The sequence below is a fragment of the Caretta caretta genome, chromosome 25, assembly GCF_965140235.1.
Source record: "Caretta caretta isolate rCarCar2 chromosome 25, rCarCar1.hap1, whole genome shotgun sequence".
Taxonomy (NCBI): domain Eukaryota; kingdom Metazoa; phylum Chordata; order Testudines; family Cheloniidae; genus Caretta; species Caretta caretta.
In genome coordinates, this window is record NC_134230.1 from 15,397,220 (window position 1) to 15,418,951 (window position 21,732).

The 21,732-nt window shown below is 44.7% G+C and overlaps 1 protein-coding gene across 1 annotated transcript in view; it reads left to right on the top strand.

Moving 5' to 3' along the window:
• Positions 1 to 21,732, top strand: part of STK11 (serine/threonine kinase 11) — a 73,470-nt gene that overhangs the window by 14,990 nt on the left and 36,748 nt on the right. The window contains exons 2-6 of the mRNA XM_048830518.2: positions 9,632 to 9,715; positions 15,789 to 15,878; positions 17,801 to 17,933; positions 18,771 to 18,907; positions 19,556 to 19,683. Of these exons, the coding sequence (XP_048686475.1) occupies positions 9,632 to 9,715; positions 15,789 to 15,878; positions 17,801 to 17,933; positions 18,771 to 18,907; positions 19,556 to 19,683 (572 nt within the window). The remainder of the gene's footprint in view (positions 1 to 9,631; positions 9,716 to 15,788; positions 15,879 to 17,800; positions 17,934 to 18,770; positions 18,908 to 19,555; positions 19,684 to 21,732) is intronic.

Consider the following 21,732-nt stretch of genomic DNA (forward strand, 5'->3'; position numbering starts at 1 on the left):
TTATTCCAGTATAATTTCCCCATGTGAACACTATTCTGGAATAAAAATGACTTTTATTTCAAAATATTCTGTTTGCAGGGTTCCCTGGTGCTTTTTTTTTTAAAGACAGAAACCACTCTTTGTAGATCACCTTTAACCTGTGTTGCACATTAGCCAGAGGTTAATGACTCGTAACTGAGGGGGTCTGTATAGGGGACGAAGTAACTACTGGCTGCCAGTGCCCTCGCTTGTCCTTCCTGTGTTCTTGCTAACACATCACTAGTAATCAACCCGAACGGAATGTGACTCCCAAGGTTTGCACTGCGATTACTTTATCGTGCTAAAGGACATCAAGGACAGGTCTCCTCCATTGTTACATGGTTTGTCTGCACGGCAGCAGCACCAGCCCCGAGATATGATCCTCCACTGTGCAGTTGTGCTTTGGGGGGTGGGGTGAGCCACTGCTAGACTCCTTTAGGGTATTGTGCGGTTGGGGTTTAAAGCTGAGCAAAGAAAGGCTGCCCCCCAAGCTGTTGAAACTGCCTTGGCAATATCTCTCCTCATGCCTCTCTGCTGCTGTCTCCTGGATCAGCGCAGCCATCTGAAGCAGAGTCCAAGTCTTCAACACTATTACTTGTGTTATCTGATAGAAGAAGAAAAATTTTTTATGCATCCGATGAAGTGAGCTGTAGCTCACGAAAGCTTATGCTCAAATAAATTGGTTTGTCTCTAAGGTGCCACAAGTCCTCCTTTTCTTTCTGCGAATACAGACCAACACGGCTGCTACTCTGAAACCTTTTTTCATATTGGCTTTTGATCTTAGTGAGCAGCCCTTAGGTGGGTGGAATGTAAAAAATGCAGCTGGCTCTGATGTTATGCATTGCCTCTCTGTGTGCTGGCATCAGTCAGGCATCTTGCAATGTTTACATATTTCCTGAAAGAGAGAGTTTGAGGTCTGCTAGGCACTGTGTGTTATAACCCTTTCAAGGTAAAAAACTGTCTTCCCTTTCTCAGCACCTTCCAAGTGAGGATCTCCATGCACGGAGATGCAACTCAGTTCTTGTGAACCCTTGAGGGATTTTCAGGATTCTTTTTTTTTTTCCCAAACTTTATTGAACATGGTTTGTTTCCAATGTCTATGATTTTTAGAAGTAAATGCATCAAGTACAGCACTGGAATTGTACCATAAGCCATCAGTCCATCACAAGCCACTTAGGGTTCAAACCTTTGGAGCAGCGGTTGCCCAGCCTCCTGCCATATGTCAGCTTTCCGACAAGCACATGCTTCACAGCGCTAAGCCATTTCTGTGTTTTCCATGCACTAACTGGACCAGTACAGTATTGAACTAGTCTATTCCTAGCTTGTAAACCTAGATGCAACAGAGCCCAGTTCCTTCACCCTGCTTTCTCTGCTGGATGCAGCAGGCAGGCAGGCAGGTGTCTCCATGGGATCTGTCGACATTCCCTTCTCCCCAAATACAAGAAATGTGTTACTAAGGTTTTGTCCTCAAGCCAGCAGAAAACTAACCAAGCTTATGACTGGTGCCGTAAGTGAACTAGGCCATTGGACTCCACTGGTTTCTGGGGCCAAGGCAATTGGAAACCCCAGGTACCTGTAAGTCCCCTTCCATTTGCTTGGCAGTGTGGAAATACAGAATGAGAAGCTAAGCTTGACAAACCCTAGCGATTATATTCTGGGGCATTAGCATTGAGATGTTTCTCTCTCGATAGTAGTAGGGAGAGAGAGGGAGTGCTTTAGGGTTTCTTTCTACGGGCTTGTCTGCACTGGCACTTCACAGCGCTGCAATGTTCTTGCTCAGAGGTGTGAAAAAACACCCCCCTCACCCCCCCAAGCGCAGCAAGTTTCAGCACTGGGGGCCACCCCCATGGAGGTGGCTTAATGTTGCCAGTGTAGACTAGTCCTAAAGCCTGTCAGTTGCAGGTAACCGTACGTTGGTTTACTAGATATTTTTTATGGAATATTAGTATCTACTAGTCTTAAATTGACTTTAATACATTGACTACTTAGTGACTGATAACCTGATTCTTTATCATCTTATGTGGCTGTAGCTTTATACAAGTTAGGAGGTCTTTTGGCCATTGTATAAAGAAATAAAACTAGGTGATTAACTTGCCATTTTTATGGATGCTGTAGAAAATAAAGGTTTGCACTACGCTGTCACATGAAGACAGTGGCATTGTTTTGGGCAATTAACTTGCTAAGTCACTCAGGAGATGAGCTGTGGAGAATTTGGTATGGAGATCTGGAAGGCACTTTGCTGCCTGTTCCTGGAACTGTCTGTCTTTTCAGATGCTGAGCCCAGGAACTGGGGAGCAAGATCAGAAACCTACTGTGAACTCTAGAAGGGAGGGAAGCTACATAAATCAGGAAGACTTATACTAATCTGAACCTGGCTTAAATGCACCCTGACAAAACGTTTTGTATTAAACTTGTGTAGGGGCATGGGCTGCCAGCTTCCAATGTTGTGGCCAATGTCATAGCAACTGTCCTTTAGCCACTTGTTGAATTCTGGGTTGTGCTGTCAATGAAAGAGCGGTGTTACAGCTAGGTTGCTCATGAAAAGGAAAACTTCTGTTCATAATCTTAACTCTTTCGCATTTCTGAAAAGATCCCAAAGCACTATACAGACTGATGCAGAAATGTAGAATTGCATCCTCTCCTAATGAAGTGCAGTCACTGCTGGGGTGGAACCCATTAGCAGTTTGACAGAGCACAGCAATTTAGAATGGGATGTAAATAATACTGTATCCAAAAGCCTCTTGGGGAATTTTAAGCAGGGTATTTCAAGAAATGTTAGCATGTATACCGGGACTAATTTCTTTATTCTGTACCGAGGAAAAGAGTTACGTAAGAGCTAGCGGGTGGTGGTATTATTACATTACTTTATTTTAAAAGTGCATTGGTGGGATATTAGGCCCAGAGTCTGCAAATGACTCCACAGAGACAGAGCTCTGTATGGCTGCAGATTACAGTGATGAGTGGTTGGGATCTGTATTGTGTCTTATCCAAAAGGAGGTGGTGGTGACAGTGGCGGATTAGCCACTGAGCCAGCGGGGTCTGTGCCCAGAGCTCCCGGCCAATTGGGAGGCCCCGGGAAAATGGGTGACCCCACATGCCGACCTGCTTTGTCTGCCCAGTGCTCCAGCTGGGGAGCGAGGCTGGGGCATGGGGGCTTGCCCTGCTCTGCCTGCCTGGCGTTCCAGCAAGCCACTGTGCCCTGACCCCATTTACGCAGCAGGAGTGCCGGGGGGGAAGGGGAGCTCGGAGGCAACTGAAGGTGGGGAGGGGCCCCCACTTGTTCTGGCCCAGGGACCCCACAAAACCCTAATCCATCCCTGGGTGTTGAGTGCTGGTTACCACTGAAAATAAGGCTGCTTATTTAGGCTCCCAGATTTTGATTTGGGTGCCTAACTTTGGACATGGTGGCCTGCAGATTTTTGGTTGGTGTATCTCTAAGTAGCATGGAGTCCCTTCCTACCTGTGTGTACATTCCCAGACCACCATGCCAGGATACTTCAGTGCTGAGTGAGTTGACAGCTATTATGCACCTCCTGCAAACCCCTGTTTGTTCTCTGCTCTTGTTTATCCTCTTCCAAATATTGATCCAGTCTTGCTTCATTTGGGACATTTGGCAGAGTCAAAGCACAGGGTGATTTTAGCTGTAGGCCATGTTAATGGACACTGAGTGGGAATACTAGTATTAGAGTGGGGTGAAAGAGCTCTACTCTTAAATGAAGGAAGGAAGGGGGAGGTTGATTTAAAATTTCTAAATCACTGCATAGTGAAGACTTTTTAGATGTCTATTGAGTCTACCCAGTATCCCCTACAATAAGTGAGAAGTCTTAACTTGCTGATTTCCAAACATTTAGTAGGACTAAGGGCTATCTTCTTATACCATTACCATGTATAGACTTGGAAAGGTTAATGCAGCCTACTTAAAAAAATTTCCCTGTATTGTCAACTTCTGTCCACAGCTTGAGGGCCATATTGTCTCTGTGATTTAGTTGGGACTATTCAAGCAACTTGTCTAATGCATGGGAGGATAATGTCATCTTTGTGTCAGTTCCAATTTATTGCAGATTTGCTTTTCTTTTTAGGATTTGTGGCATATTGTGGGCCTTTGTGGCAGGTTCATCAGAAATGTTCACAAGCACATGGCAGTGGAATATCCAAAAATGGAAAAGCTTGTTTTCTTCTATAGAAGACAAACATCATTTTGCATAACTCTGTCGTCCACTTTGGGTGGAAAAACACAAATCAACTGCCCATGCTGTAGATTATTTGGAGCTTTAATTGTTACATTTAACTCATTGGCTCACTCCAGAAGAGGCTCATTGACATTAGCTATACAGTTAAATTGTGTGGAACTTATGGTACTTCTTTTCAGCTGGTAGTTCACCTCAACCATAAGTGGCCAAACTAAAACTTGCCCATTTAAAATAAGAGGCCATGGAAACCTGTGATATGGCTATGGAGGTGTGGTCTGCAAAGCCATACCCCAGTATACCATGCTGCGCTTGGCCAGAATGGCATTCCATTCTCTCCTTCTCTCAGGCAGCACCTCTTCCCAGGGTGATGGTGGCTGCAAACTGTGTCACACTGCAGCTTGGATCTGGCTCTCTGCTTCCTAGCAACGTGCTTGTGGAGCCCTCAGTCCAACTTTGGGTGTCCCCTTTGTAGTCCAGTGAAAACACCAGAAAGAAGTGGGCTGCTCCTCTTCTTGAAGTATTGTGTCTAGTTTACATGGTGTTTCCTGAATGGCCCATGTTGAATCCCGTTGTGCTGAAAACAGGTTCAGTGTACAAGTCCGCTGTGTGAACGGGAATAGCCCATGCACAGTGGAGACATGGGTGGCTGGCTCTGCCTGCTGGAGAAGAAGATGCTCCATGAACCTGGGGAATGTGGAATGGAATAATAGCTTTAGTCCTGCTTGTTAGCAGGACAGACGTTCTTTCAGACAGAGTCCAGGCTCACCTTGTGGCCCTTTAGATTGGCTTCACTGCTCACATTGTTCCCCTACTTTCCATGTGTGTGTTTCGCTTGTAACCCCTTTTTTTCTGGGCTTGGGGCCCTTGTACCTTTTCAAAGCTCTGTTAAAGCCACAGCTAATCTGCCAGCAGGTTTTGCTACTGAGTGATTGGAGGTTAAACCTTTCGCAAAGGTATGCTGCCTGCACAAAGCTCTCCTCCCCCCCCCCCCCCCCTGGTTTTAGGGAGCAAAAGACAGAACAGGGCTGGAAATGGGTGGAGGGAGTCATTTAGGCAGTCCCATGATTCTATCTCTAACTAGTATCCACTGGATAAGAGGGCAGGGGAGGCACCCAAGGTTATTTTGCTGGTGCTACCGCTGTGGAGAGGGGGTGGCTTATCTCCCACTTCTAAGAAATGTCTAGCCGTCCTCTGCAGATAGTTCTGCAGCACCTAAAGCCTCTGGCTGTTGTGCATTTGCTCTCTTAGCATATTGCTTGTAATAAGAACTTGGCACATACATTACTATAACTCTGCAACATAAAAGGAACCCAAGCACTTTAAGCTGTATTTGCCTTCCTCATTATGTTGGTTTTTTTTTTTTTTTTAAATGTGTGATTGGCGTACAAAAGCCCAGCCACATGGATTATGTTCTAACGTGGGGAGAATATTTTGATTAAAAGGGAGTGTCAGATTCTACCTGAGGCTAAAAGGTCTACTTCCTGTCTAACCCTGTAGCTTGTGAAAACTGTATTTGAATGCAGTCTTCTTGCCCTGTGTTTTTTAAGACTTCTAAAAAAAATTTCCCACATATGTAAGATTTTTTTTTATGTAAATATCTTCTGTTATGCTTCGCTTGCTGTGGCTATTGAAAATAAGCCACTCAGATTCACTCTGTTTCTAGTTGGCTTCACTTTTCAGGCCCTCCTGTGTTAACACAATAGTTTCCTTGTGTGGACTGCAAATGCTATGGGGGGATGTCTGAATGGAAACAAATGTACTTTAAAAAAACTTAACCATTTTATGTTTTTTTTTAAAAAAACTTTGTCTTCGGAAACTAAAATTAGGGCTTGAGATACCAGTGTCCCATTAAAATGCAATATTTTTTGCAAACACTTTAAATCCATGTGCATGTTTGGCATTAATTTGGAACAAATGGTCACTTCAGCAGAGGTTACTATGGAGCTGCCTAGATAGTTTTCTGTTGCATAAGAGGAATTTGGATTTTTATTCAGCATGATCCCCCTGTACCTAATTCTTGCATCTGCAGTTTTAGTACATAGATAGTAAAAGGTGAAGGATGTGGTTCTAGTCCAGTGGAGACCTCGGGAACAAGCTGAACACTAAACAACTCTTGCTGGGCTGCTGCAATGATGTTGTGATTCACCACTCCCCTCGCAGTCTCTGAGATGTCTGTCTTCCCTTTTATGGCTATGGATCCAATGTGCGGTGTGATATGTAATGCACTTGGACAGTGATGATGTTGCTCAGTCTCAAGGCACCATTGATAGCTAACTCTCCTGTGTTAAAGCAATGCGGGAGATGAGGAATGGATTACGGTAATGCAGGAAAACTATAGATTTCCTTTATACACACACAGGTAATCAAGGGTGCATCTCCTTGAATAACCACTCCAGGAAGAGCGGTAGCATGTGTAAGCTTTCTCTTTGCATAATTAACATTCCTTAATTAATTCTCATATGGAATAGTAACCAAGAAAAGCTTGAGTTGAAGTAACAAGTCCTTGTCCCTTCCCCATCCCCATGTATTCAGTGCATGTGGGTACCCATCGGCAGTGACTGAGAAGGGTGTTGTGCAGGTGCTGACACCTTTGTCTGAAGTATAGAATGTTTAATTGCAAACTTATTAACCTCATATTGCACTCTTTACTGTTTAACTGTCTAATGAAGTATTCTTGTTTTGTCAGGACACCTTATGGAACACTCAATAGTCATCCTTGCATTTTTAAATTTTGTTTGATTCACTGTTAGTGATCGTAGCTGTTCCGTCTCTCTCTCTCTCTCATATATATTAGAGGGGAAAATATCTTACTCCAGTTTGATCTTGTGTTAGATAGGAGGTCAGACCAGATGATCTAATTGGTCCTTTCTGGCATTAAATTTTATGACTCTGAATTTCTTTAGTTGATTTTTGGCATCTGCCTGAAATCATGCAGAGTCAGTTGATTAGTTTCCTGTGTTTTGTGGAAGCCTTGTGAGCATGATGAACAAGGAAGGAGTAGTCTTAGAAGTGGCTATAAAACAGCAGTTGACCATAGGAATTAAGGTAAGGTGTAGTACTTGGAATTGGTTTTTTAACTCCTTTTGGAAAACACTTGATTTCAAGTTGAAGCTCCCTTAAATGAGGAACATAAGAATTGTCCCCCTGAAACAGAATGATGGTGTATCTGGTCTATTATCCCTTTTTTTGCAGTGCCTGAGGTAGAATGTATCAAAAGGAGTAATGCACCTAAATATCGAGTGTTACCCTGTGTTGTGACACAGTACAGTCCTATTTCTTGCTTCTCTTGCTGCTAATGAATGCACTGATAGCCCTAGCAATTTTATTCTAGCTCATGTAACCACAGATGGTGTTCATACATTCAGAATCATGACGTGCAGAGAGAAAAGGTTTATTAGAACTGGGCATCCAAACAGCTTGGTAGATGTTATGTAAAACTCATGGTCCATCTCTGGGGCACAGACACAGAGGCCAGCTGTGAATTCTAGCCTTCTAGTGTCTCTTGCTAGAGTGCTTGATCTGGGAAAAACTCCATGAAGCTGCTTCCTGCATATTATAGAATTCAGGGTAGTTTTGTGACTTCTACCCTGAACTATTGATTGGAAAGGATGCAGAGTCCATCTGTAGTCACTGGTTGGAGAAAGACATATCCTGTAAAGGCAAGCAGTCTGCAGGGCCTGGATGTCCCTGTGCAGTGTCTTCCTTTGCTAGCAAGCAGTGTTCTATCTAGGATGACATGCCAATGGAACCCTCTGATCCACTTCCTATGTGGGGTGACATAGCATTAGATTGCTCTTCCTGTTGTTGAGCTTGCAGTTGCTCTGCTGTTCCTTGCTTGACAAATGGGGAGGAGACCTGCCCCCAGTCTTCCTCTGTAAAACATTGAGTGAAATAAGCCTAGCCAAACTTGATGGATAACCTGGCAACCAGATCGACCCTGGAAAGAAAGTTGCAATGAAAAATGAGCTTTAGGTTGACAGATGCTGTAGTTCATCCCAACACTGTGTGCCAGCACGGCTGAATCTTGTGAACAATTCCACCATTTCCTTACTCTCAATTAAACATCCTCTTGCTGTGTTGGGAGGAAACGCAACAGCTTTGGACTAGTGCATGTGATGCAACAGAAACTGCCTAGAAACAATGCAAATACTTAGAGTGCTCTGTGTGTAAAATGCTGTCTGTAAATGTTAAAGCACTCTAAAGTATTATCTTTGTCTTTCAGAGGGGGGGTAACTGAAGCCCAACAGGTGGAGTGTCTTGCCCACAGTCACACTGATCTCTATCCTTGCGCATGAGCCTGCCTAAGCGAGTTAACTTTTTTTCACTTTGCTACAGCTTTACAGAGTGCAGGAGTTACCTAGACCAAAATCTGGACTCTGTGTGTGGAAATTGAAAGTTGGTACATAACAATAGATGGTGAAAGTAAATGAGATTTAAAAAAACCAATAGTCTGTTTTAATGAACTCAGGTGTTCTCAACACAAGCTTATTTTAAACCTAGGATTTATCTTGAGGGTGCCCCTCCTCGGATCAGAATTCTCTCCCTAGAAGCACCTGTCTTATCAATCCTGTAAACCGAGTAGCAGGGTGAAGTTGCATTACTACAGTTTTCTTTTACATCTTCAAAGAAAGCTAGATGTCTGTCAGAATTGAATCTGTCGTTTGACTTGTAACTGAAAGTTTTGGAATATGTAGGTACTGGGCAGGGCCAGCTCTTCAAAGTATTACTTGTGGTGTTCCCCCAGGCTTCGGTTTAGTTCCTCTCCAAGGTTTGTGGAGGAAGTATGGCACTAGGGGTGGTCAGGAGTATATAATGTGGCTCTTCTTGCATGAGATGGGCAATGTGGTGCAACATTTCTGGTGGTAGTGGTGAGTATCTGTATTTTGAAAAACAACCAAAGGTGGGGCTGGAACCTGGGTTCCCAGCTTCTAACGAGTGACTGTGCTGCTATCTAAATGTAGAAGAAAGCAGCATATATCTGCAACTGACTGTTTTTCTATAGTATTTACTGCTAAACAGGATTCTGTTATTGATCATGCCAAGCCAGGTCCAGCCACTACACTAGGCTTTGGAGCTTGGTTCCCTGTGGAGTTTCTGGATTTTGGTGCACCAGGGCAGCTGCAGTTGTTCCCTGGTATAGTTCTGCTTTTGTGCACTGGTGAACCAGAATGCCTATACCAGGAGTATTGAGTGGCCAGGCAGCAGTAATTTGAAAAGGATGCCTGCCTTTGATTGTAGTCAACTAACACAAGTATTTTTAGGTTCTAACCCTGGGTTAACAAACCCCAAAAACAAGCTCAAAGCTCTGTCAGTCAAACAGAATTTATCGCTAATCTTGGGTGAAGCAGCTGGGATTAGCATGGTCTAAAACTACTTTACAATTGAAGCAATTCTACTCTTATTTTTTTTCTTTCTTCCTCCAGGGAAATTCAGCTCCTGCGACGATTACGACACAAAAATGTCATCCAGCTGGTAGATGTATTATATAACGAAGAGAAGCAGAAAATATATCCTTTTGATTTTCACTCAGGTGTTGATATGAAGGTTTTAATGCTTGTTACTTAGATTGTGACAGTTCTAAATTCTCATAGATTTGATGTTCTGTGTCTCTAAAGGATTCTGCTTTAGTTGGTTAACACCCATTTTAGTATTTCCTGGGCTTGAAATTATTCACTAGTGTTAACAAACATTCTGCATCTCGGTAGCACTTTCCATCCAAGCACATTTCCTCAAGTTCTCCACATTTCCTGTCAAGTAGAAGAACTGTCTATAGATGGGGCACAAAGACTGGAACTTGTTGTCGGTCACACAGTAAATCAGAGCTGGAAATAGAACCTAGGTGTCTTGGTTCCCAACCTCCTGCCCTTACTACTAGCTAACAGTGCCTTCCTCTTTGTAAACAGATCCCACACTGTGTGTGCAGCAAAATGGAGTAATTTCCTTTTTGTAATGCTGTTCCCTCATGGCCTCAGGTGTGGTGTTCTTTCCTTTTTTTAAACCATCCAGTTGTTCTCTGGAGTACGGATGCCTGCCAGCACTTCTGCCTTCCTTGTGCAGGAGTGTGTACTACTGAATTCTGGAGTCCTTCTCTAGAGGCAGTCTGCTGCTTGTTGTTCTTAACGGGTCAGAACTAGCTTCCAGACTGACTAAAGCCACCTTGTGTTTTTTCCAGATCCCTTGAATGTCCCTTGACGCTGCTTTAGGCTATGTCTACCCTGCACTTTTGTCAGTCGGGTGTGAAAAAAACACCCCCCGACTAACAAAAGTTTTACCGTCAAAAAGTACCGGTGTGGACAGCACTTTATCTGCGGGAGATGCTCTTCCGCCAACCAAGCTACCACTCCTGTTTGGAGATGGTTTTATTATGTTGGTAGGACAGCTCTTTCTTGCCAACAAAGAGCAGCTACACCGCGTACCTTAGCGTCACAGCTGTGCCGCTGTAAGGTGTGCAGTGTAGACATGGCTTTAGACAGCCTAAACCTGATGATAGACCTGAGAGATGGGAAACGCATCACTCCCACGGAATATGCAGCGTGACTTTTCCAGACCAAACCATTATGGTTTTGAAACCGAGCCTTGGGTTGTGATTTCTGAAGAGAAACACCAAGACATCAAAATGATATTTGGCACTTCCATGGCCTGCTGCATCCTCAAAGCTCTGCACAAACGTTAAGAAATTAATTAAATACTCTGCTCTTTTACTTTGAAAAGGAGACTAAACCAAAGTGAGCAGCCAGACAGTTCCTAATGAGGCTGTTACACTCCAGCAAAGTGCCTTTTGGCTTAAACCAATTTGACCTTATTGAGTCGAACCATTGTTGTTTTCCATGTTAAATAGTTGCATTTATTTTCAATAATGGCGTCTAAATACGGAGTGCTCCCTTTACAGTACATCAGTGACCAGCTAATTTAATCCGGCACTTAATTAGATCGAAGCCTTTGCAACCAAGTCATCAGTATTAAAAACTGCATCACAACTTTTGCCCTTATTTTGATCTTTTTAGTCAGTTACTTCTGGATAATTCAATTACTGTCCACAGAAAGCTGCCATTTAATTTAATAAGCTGAAATTCCGAATGAGAAGGGAAAAAGAGCCCAAGGGAGACATCATGTGTTTGTAAATGGTGATGACAGCTCATAGCTGTCATTCAGAAATGCTTGTGTCAATAAGCAAAGCCAGAGAGGGTGATTTCTCCCCCCCACCTTTGCTTTCCTTCTTCTCTGTACCCTAATAATCTTTGAACACCTCTCTCCACCAGCACTGTGCTCTTGGGTAACACTGGAATTGACTGTTTAATTTCCAAGCTCCGGCTGCCTTATTTTTGTTCAGTCCACTGGATTTGCTTTTCTCCCATTTCTAAATTCCCGTGAGGCTTCTGAGTTTATTCCCAAGCCTGCTTACTTTCCATGTGTAAACAGCTACATTGAGAGACAAAGCGAGGGCAGCCATTGGGCAAAGTTTCATGTTGCAGGAGGGGTCTTTACACTGGAGAAGTTATCTAAGGTTATGCCTTTTTCAGTGGAGACATGTGTTTATCACGTGATAACGAACATGGGTTAGCTATCCCACTGTGAAAACATAGTGGAGAGAAGGCACTTTTGTTTTACTGGCACATAAACTAAGTAAGGTCAGCCATGGATGGGGGTATAGTGCTAACCTCTCCTAGATGCCTTGCAGTAAACAGTACATGTGCCTTATGTCTACTTAGGATTTTACTGTGAACTAACCAGATAAGTAGCTGAACTAATTTTAAAACCAGTTAGAAAATTTCCCCAGTGTAGACAGCCTCCAAAGGTCCATGTTTTATAGCAAGACCTGCTAAGGCCCTGTCCACAAGGGAACTAGCATTGTGACAGGTCCGCTAGGTCTGCTTTACAAATGGTATAGTAGCGTAGCTGCACAATGCAGTGTAGATGCTTCCTACACTGGTGGGAGGGTTTTCTCTGACAATGTAGTTAATCCACATCTCCAAGAGACAGTAGGTAGGTCAGTGGAAGAATTCTTTCATTGACCTAGCTGCGAATACATCGGGGGTTAGGTTGACCTAACTTACGTGGTCAAAGGGCAGAATTTTTCGCAGCCCTGAGCGACCTAGCTAGGCTGATCTAATTTTTAAGTGTAGACCAGGGTCATAGTCGCATTGTATCCATGGCTGTTGCTAGCATGGCTCTCTGACTGCAGTCAGAGGGGGGACTCTTGCAGGTCAAGGAAATTGTTCTAGCACGAACTGTCTGAACGTGGCAATGGCTCAGCTCATGTGAACAAAGCCTCATCGTGGATTTTGAGGCTTTGGGGAACTGGATAGCAGGGAGGGGAATGATTTAAGTTAGATGTGTTGCCTACAAACATTGTCCATCAGAATCGCCCTTTTTTTTTTTTTTTTTTTTTAGTTTAGAATTTGAATAACTCTTGGTGCGTCTCCTCTCTCCTCCCCCACTTCCCTCCCGCCATTATAAAAGACCATCTTTGGCTCTGGAAGCAAAAGGTTTCGCCATTGAAAAGTGAGTTTCCAGAAGAGCAGCAGAGAGACCTATTTTGAACCTCTGCTCCACCATGGCTTTGCCAGTGTCACCCACCTTTGGGGTCACTAAGGTGGTGGTAGTGAAATGCTTACGTTTGGCAATGCAGTGTTTAACAAGTTGCTTGGCTGGTCACAGGCTTCATTGATTGTGGTACCAGGAAAGCTATGATAAATCGATTTAAAAAAAAAAAAAAAAAGGGCTTTGGCAGTTAACAGGCCATTGAGCAGATCTGCTGTTGACGGGAGGGCCGCACTGGAGATGAATGGAGAGCCTCATCCAAGCAGAAAATAAACCCAATTTAATAAGCAAACTCCCGGCTGGCACCCTCTCCTGATGGCTTCTGTTATCAATAAATGCAATTGTGTGTGGGAGGAGAGCCCTATTGACTGGAAGAAATGAGAGCTTCAGCCTTTTCATGGTTGCCTGTAATCAATATACTCAGTAAAACCTTCCAGCCTGGATGATGTCTAGGTTCTAATCTAGTTAGTCAGCTAGAGAAGGATCAGCTCCAGATAAGGGCAGGGAAGAAGGCACAGTCTGGCAGCTAGTTAAAACTGGAAGCGGATTGTTCTTTCTAGAAAGGAACAATAGCTGGCGTTCACTCTGGGAGACTCCCATGAAGTAGGAGCTAGCTTTAGCATTACTTGTTTGAAGGTGGGAAAGTTGCTGTCTTCCCACTTATTCCCTTCTTTGATGCAACCAGCCCGGTTGCTCCCTCGGTGGTTAGAACAAGTGAGTGAGATTTGAGAGATCTGGTTTCTATTCCCACTTCTGCCCCTGATTTGCTGTGAGACCTAGGGTCAGTCACATATCTTCTTTACCTCAGTTTCCCGCTCTGGAAAAAAGCCCTGAATGAGATATGCAGTATTGCTGATTTCATAGGCTTTCAAAGTGCTTTGAGAGCCTAGGATGGAAAGTGCTACAGAAGTGCAACTTCTTCATGAGGATCCCGTTTAAAACTGTGGCTGTCGGTAGCCCTGGAACAGTTGTCACAGCATCTGTGGAGATCAGCAACTTGTTTTTTTGTCCTAGGCTGAAAAGGTATCTGCCAGGAGTGATTAAAATGGTGAGACTAATGCTCCGCACTCCTAGAGACCCTGTTCCCAGAGTTACGTTGCTCCCTTGTCTGCATCCCAAAGATGCTGTGCCCTTCCATAGCTACCCGATGTCTCAGGCTACCCGTGGGTTTAATGCGAGTGCCTGCAGGGTTTTCTGTTTGCCCGAGAGTCCCGTGGGAGGAGAAAAAAATGGCGACTGTTGCTTTTGGCAGCCAAGTTGCTTCAGTTGTTTACCCGCTAGGTACCTCACAAATGCAAAGCTTGTTCTGGAGAGGGGAACAAATGCCAAAGTGTCTGGGTGGCAAAAGCCACTTTATAACACCTGACGTTTTAGTATCCAGAGGCTCCCAAAGCAGCTTTTCCCCACCCTGGAAATGCTACTGCCTCTGTGGTAATAAGCTGCCGCTTTTAAACAGCACACGGCAATACCCTGTAAATTTGGGACAGGAACTGAAGAATACCACGCTTCGTTGCATGGCTGACTTTAATACACTGCTACTTCAAGAGGGAGTATTGTCCAGGGCATTGGGAATAACCACTCCTAGCCTCCTGAAAGGTGTCCTGGGATCTCTAACTTCTTCAGCATAGTGAAGTCCACAATGTTTGCAATGAGACTTCAGCCTGCTGGTGGATTTTAGATCTGTCATTCGCTGCTTTAGGGATACACATCTTCAGGTGAAGACCTGCCAGTTTTGTTCTGCCTCCGCAGCTGCAGACAGGGTGGACAGACCTCTTCATTGCAGAGCATCCTGGTCTTTGGATCAAAAACTTTTCTAAACCAACACCTTCAATGTGACATTTCTGGTGTATGTTGGGCTTTAATTAGCCTGGATCTGTGACACTGGTTGGCTGGCTTTTGGGGCTGAGCCACTTGATTCTTGGCTTTTTTCCTCATGAGCACTGCAGCAGCACGTGTCCTGCTTGACCCTAGCATGGCTAGTAGGCTGGTAGAGAACATGCTCATCCTGCAGCTTGTGTTCGAGAGTGAGATCTGCCCAGCACAAGAATAGACAGCCATGGCCCCCCTTTCCTGAGCTAGGGAAAGCTGAGCTAGCTGGATAGTGCCCTTCTCCCTGTACAGTGGGGAGCACACAAAACAATGGTGTAAGGGCAGTTCCTCTCTAAGGCCATCACCAACCTGCCTGCCCCTTCCTTATCACAGTTCTCATTGATTCCCTGGGATTTGCCATTCTGGACAAAAATTGCTGAAGAGGAGCTCTGGCAAGTATTAGCCTTCTCTTCCCCCAGCCCTGGCCTGTGAGTGCCCGGACCTGGAGATCAAAGGAGCAGATCACCCCACGGAAGATCACCCCACGGAAACCCAGACCTTGACTCTGGAAAAAATTTCTCAGCCCTGTTTCTGAGTTCCCTGTCTCTATTGGGTTTGGACAAAAGCCATAAAGTGAAAGCAAGAATGCTTGGTTTCTTCCTAAAACAATGCCACCCCCCCCCCACCCAAATCCTGTGTCTTTTAATATGAGTCCAGCTATCTCTTTCAGAATGGCCAAAGGTGCTCTAGGAACCATGGGCCCCATCAAAAGTGCTGGTCTCAAAAGAGAGAGGCAAAAATCAGACATAGCCACCAATATTAGGGTTAGATGATGACACCTCCTCTTCCATAGGATCAGAACTGGAGGGAAATGCAAGGGAGGTCATTCCTTTGGGAATGCCGCAAGACCTAACTAAGGAAAGTTACTGCTGCATGGAGCCACCGCCACCGTGAGCCTTCCCTTTAAACAGGCAAGCGGCAAAATGAGGGAATCCTTTCCCCAGCTTCAAAATTGGACCCATGCATCCTTTTAAACGCTGTCCTAACGAAGGCAGAATGGGAGGGCCCAACAAAACATGGGCTTTGTGGCATAATGACCCGTGCACATACCATGCAAGGTTACTGCCTGTACTGCTGCTCTCCAGCAGCACAGAATTGGAACTGTGGTGATAACACAGTGCTTGCCTGGGTGAGCATTTAACCTCTGTGCTTCCTTAACTCTGCCTTCACGTATATGGTGATGGAATATTGTGTGTGCGGGATGCAGGAGATGCTTGACAGTGTCCCAGAAAAAAGGTTTCCAGTCTTTCAGGCTCACGGGTAAGTGCAGCTTCAGTTCTTAACCCACATTGTGTCCATCAATCTCTCCCACCTTTGCTCTGGCTCTTGAATTCAAGTGGAGGTTCTTCTGCTCTGTCACTTAGGCTGCTGGCTGCACTTTAAAGCAAAATTTGTTATGAGCAAAGAGTACATCAGGTACCATCCATGGAGAAAATTAAAAGCTGATGGGTGGGGTGGAGTGGGGGGGAAGGTTCTGGGATGCAAAAGCTTTTTTTCTATTGTGTTTTTTTTTGGTGCCTCAGCAGCCTGAGATGCCTCCTTAATCCTCTTTCTGAAACTCTGCCTAGCATGTGCCTTAGCAGCTACAAAGAGACAGTTGAGGCCCTGCTGGGTGCTGTTGAGCTGCACCTTGTGGAACTCCCTGCTGCAACTCTGTGGCTTGACAGAGGTCGATTCCTTCAGAACACTTTCTGGTGTGATCAGGTTTTCCTCTGAAAATGAGATTCCAGTTTGGAGAAGGGAAATAAAAGTCCCATCGCTAATCAATTGGCACAGAAGTAAACGTGAAACTTGCTGTTAAGTTAGATCCAGATTTTGCAGCAGGTAAAATGTATCTTACTGGTGTTCCATGGTGATTTTGTTTTACTGGGAGGGCATGGTAAGTGAATATGACAGAAAATGGAGAGCATCAGCAGTGTGACTCCAAATATCCTGCCCTGCACAACCTGAGTGGGGCATTTAGAATCTAAGTGAAATCCTTTCCTCTCAGGCAAGTATGGTAAATGGAAGGGGACAAAAAGGAAAGCCCTTTGGAGCTGTTCAGCCAAAGATGAGGGAAATTGAGGCATTTTACTGATGAGACTGACCTCTTGTGAACTGAGAAGGGAGATGTAGAGTTAAATACCAGAGAAGAAATTACAGATCTTTGCTGATGCTTAATCTGTCTAGTACCCAGTCTTGTTTTGTGTATTTTGGTAACGGCACACTAAGACTCCATGCTCCCTTGAAGCTCACAGCTGAAGAAACCTTAATACTTAAAGGGTATTTAGTGCTCCTCTGCAGCTTGCCAGGTGCTGCTGCACCTTTAGCTATGGGGCGAAGTAGGGGTTGAAATGAATTTAGTTGCCCTAAGCTCTCCTAAGGGTTCTCCTAACAGTCAATCCTATACTTCCCTTTCTTTCTCGTTCTGCTTCTACCAAATCTTGTAGCTTCCAGCGAGTAATTCTGCCCCGTACCTTGACTTTAAACAAATTGGCAATGTGTTGAGAGAAGCCACTTCAGGTTTGTGGTTAGATGCAGAAGTAGACTGCCTCGGTGCAGCACTTACCGGTCAGAGTTCCTGCAGAGGTTGGATGTGCATTTTCCACAGTGTACCCCTGCAGCAAAGGTGAATAGGCTCTGTCACTTTATATCTGTGAATGTCCGATCAAAGGACAACTGCTTGTGCGCCCTGCTTTGGATAACCCGCTACATAAAAGGGCAAGGAACGCAACTGTGTCTCACTTTGAGACCGCATGAGGTGCAACCTGTAATGTCTACAGAGCGCTAGTTGCTAAGAGTTATTGTAAGGAAGGTAGGAGTCCAGCACGGCTTGCACCACGTGGAACTGTGCATGTTTTAAACACCTGCTGAGCTGCCGCGAAGTAAAAAAAGAATTCTTGCAAACTGTACTATGCTGCCCGTCATGTGGACTTGCAACAATATACAGAATAGGAAGAGAGCTTTGATCTAGAACAGTTCGGTGTCCCAAGTGGGGGAGGTGGGAGTGTCCTGATGCCTAACTGCAGCAGGTAGTCGCTTCTGTGCTAAACATACAATGGACCTAATCTCTAGTTTCCCAGCAGCAAAGGCTAATGTTGGCCCAACCTGTGTTCCTCACTATGCATATTGGCAATAGCTCTTATGGAGCTTCAGTCACTTGAATCACTTATCTTTTTTTTTCCCCCTCTGACTTTTTCTAGGTACTTTTGCCAGCTCATAGATGGCTTAGAATACTTGCACAGCCAAGGGATTGTCCACAAGGATATAAAACCGGGGAACCTCCTGCTAACAACCAATGGGACACTAAAAATATCCGATTTAGGAGTGGCAGAGGTATGTGAGAATGGCTTGTGAACCCCATTCCCGTCTCTGTCTGTAGTGTACCAGCTGTAAACATATACACTGGAGACTTGGAGGGACACAAGCGTGTGTGTCCAAAAAAGCTACATCAAAAGAACTTCAAGGTTGCAAAAGTCAAGCACTCAAAAGTTAAGAAATTCCAGAACTGAGGTTGCCTGTGCCACTTTAGTTCAACCCCTTGTGCTATGCATTATTCATTCACCTGTAGTTACAATCGACTTTAATTACGTGATTTTATACTAAGTTTTCCACATTAGACCAGGTGAAAACTGAGATTTTTAGAGTCTGATAACTGGGCTGAGTTTAGATGACTTTTCACAGGGACAGCAAAAGGCACATCCGTGACTCTAACATTCAATTTCAAGGCCAAAGTCCAAGCATCTAGGTACTAGAGTTTCTCAACAAAAGAGTTGTAAGAACCTTTTTAACATGGGCAAAAAAATGTATTTTTCCCTGATCTCATTCTTTGAAATGGTTAAACTCTTTTACCTGAAACTTAAAAAATCAGACTGGGAAAAAAAAACAGCATAAAAAACTTCGGTCCAAACAGTCAGTGGGGCAAAGTTATAAGCAACTGAAAATATGCCAACACTTTCTAGTCAAAGAGCACATCTTAACTATAGGAGACCCCACCAGCTCTGCTTGTAATGTATAATACTATCGGTGGTCTATTGTAGTTGGACCCACAAGATGGACAAAGACTCGCCTGGAGTCTCACAAGGGTAAAGCTTTTATCGTGGATATTATCCTTGATCTCTGAAGAGTTTGTGATTGTGTGAGAGTCACTCAAATGTCTGTCTCTTGCCGCAGGCATTGCATCCGTTTGCAGAGGACGATACGTGCAGAACGAGCCAAGGGTCGCCAGCATTCCAGCCGCCAGAAATTGCCAATGGCCTCGATACCTTTTCAGGCTTTAAAGTGGACATCTGGTCAGCAGGGGTCACGTTGTAAGTACCTGCGCAGGAACCCTGGATAAATCTTTACTCCCGTTCCAAAAAAAAAAAAATCCTAGTTCAGATTTGTTCTGGCTAGTAGGAGCCCTGATGATGGACTAGTGTTAATGTAGCCCTGCACTCCCTTCTGCCACCTGTGGGATTCTTCAGCGTCTGAGTGACTGTGTTCTGCTTCCATGGGTGACTTGCTTCGGGCACAGTGTTGTTCTGGGACCTGCAGCTGGGGGTGCTATGTGAGCATTTAGGGCTCCCACTCCCTTTTGAATGGTGGGTACATCCAGGAGCAAATGCCCAGAGTGCTGGAGAAATTGAGCCAGTCTCTCTGCCTGTAGCTGCATACCAGGCATTTCTCAATCCCTGTCTGTCCAGGTGTGTTTGGGGCTCGTAGCCTTGCAGTATCTGAGCACCTCACAAGTATTTGCTTAAAGTCTTTTCCTTTCCAGCTTGTAGGAGAAATAGCTTGGTAAGTTTCTGGTTCACGTGTATGTGTGTGAAGTTTCTGTCAGAAAGTGGTGTCAAGAGAGGAGTTGGAAAGCATTTGAGTCCGCATCTGTCGTCCAGTTTTCCTGATTTATCTGCTTGTTGCAGAACTAGAACCTGTTTCATATATTTGTCCTCACACTGTTCTTTCTGCATTTACAGATACAACATTACAACGGGTCTCTATCCCTTTGAGGGGGATAATATCTATAAGTTATTTGAAAACATCGGGAAAGGGGACTACACGATTCCAGAGGATTGTGGTCCTCCGCTCTCGGACCTACTTAGAGGTGAGCGTCTCTTTCAAATGACCTGAATGAAAAGGGGTAAAACTGTGGCTGTAACAAATACCCAGCAGGCTTAGTACCGATGGAGAACTGCCTCACTCAAAGCATTCTATGAATGTAGAGAAGTCTGTTTATCAGCCTTTGCCCCTTTCAGAGTTTAAGATTAGGCTTTGAATGTTCTGTGGTGCTGTAGACTAATCCTATGAAATGAGCTGCAAGTATCTCCTTTATAGAAACAAGTCATATACTATGGCTCCAATTTCATGTGCTTTCGAGAGATTTTAAAGCCTGGAGGGCAAACCCCCCAAAGGGTGGATTTAAAGCAGCATCAGCGCTGTAATGCTAGTTTTTCTGAAGCAAGCACATTCAGTTAAGATCCTTGCCCAAGCCTTATAAAGCAAGACATAAGCATAATGGTGCCCATTGGGGGCACAGCTTCTGCTTTCACTTTCTTTTCAGCGTCTGCTCTGAACTTCCTCCCTTGGAGCCTGAGACAGGGCGTTAATAATACTGTCTTTCGTGGCTTGCCATATGAAATGCTTCAACTGGTATTAAGTGCACTAATTCTAAGGAGCTGCATCCTGCTGTGCTCTTGACGGAGGGAGACTCCTCTAGGGTCTGCTTGGTGCACTTAAAAAGCTCAGCATACAGGCCTGAAGAGCGAGTCTGCTCTTCCCTCTGCAGCTCAGCTTTTTGGAAGAACTTTGTGAGCAGTATAGTCATCAGCTGAGCTTCCCATGATAGAGACCAGGCAGAGGTAGCGCTGTTCAGTGTATAGGAGATTTGACTGGGACATAGGAGACCAGGGTTCCATTCCCAACTCTGACACTGACCTGCTGGTTGAGCTTGAGCAAGTCATTTGCCTTCTGTGAGCTTCTGTTTCCCCTCCCACCCTTTGTCATCTGTTTAGACTGTAAGCTTTGTGGGGCACAGATGGTCTCTTATTGTGTGTCCAGCATCTTGCACAATGGGCTCTGATCTCATTTGGGGGTTCTTGGCACTGCTGTAGAACAAATAAAGTAACGGAGGGAATCAACTTACTTTTTGTCTTTAAAGAGTAGTCATGTGTGCGGGCTTCAAATCCACTGACTTGTGGGGTATTCCTGCTCTTAAAGCACTGCTTCTACGTAAAATAATTCTGAGATTAATACTTTGACCTTCTGTTGTGGGGAGTATCTCTGCTTTGTGCAAAGCTTTTTAATCTTCTCACTTCTGCCACTGACTAGCTGTGTGAATGTGAGCAAGTCCCTTTGCCTCTCTGGGTCTGTTTCCCCTTCAGGAAACAGGAATAATGGTGGGGGAGCTGAGGCAAAGCAATATGCCCACACTCTCGCAGCAAGTCAGTGGCAGAGCTAGGAGCAGAACTCGGGAGTCCTAGTCCCACTGCTCCAACCATTTGATGCAAGAATGTTCTTTGAGTAGTGCCCCCGTGGGTGCCCCACGTCAGGTGCGCATGTGCCTCTTGAGCCCTTGGTCGGAGATTTTCGGTTAACAGTGTCTGTTTTGGCCCGCACATGCGCTCTGTGCAAACTAGTGCCTCACATCAAGGCTATCTAGAGTTCTTCACTCTCCGCCGTCTTGAATTACTTGTTGGATTTGAAGAACACACTGTATTAATTAGTCTGTTAAGGTTAATCTGGCTGTGATACTAGCATATCATCCCCCACTAGAAGGGTTTTCAATATTTGCTCACTCTGTCCTCTAGACTTGTTAAGGGAACCTCCACACCTGGGACCTCCATCTGAACCTGTAGCAACTTGCTCCTTGCTTCATTTATCTGTGACGGCGGCCTTTCAAATACCTATCACGTCAGCTTGCCTGGATGGCACCCCCATTCACTGTATTTTTCAAGGACGAGGTCTCCTTACAGCCTCAGCCAAAATTCTTAGCTAAAGTGCTGTCGGATTTTCATCTTAAACAGCCCATTCATCTACCAGTGTTTATCTCCCAACCACATCAATCTCCATGTGAGACCTCCGTTCGCACATTAGATGTACCATGGTCATTGGCCTTTTCTGTAGATAGGACCAAACAATTTTGGAAATCGACTAG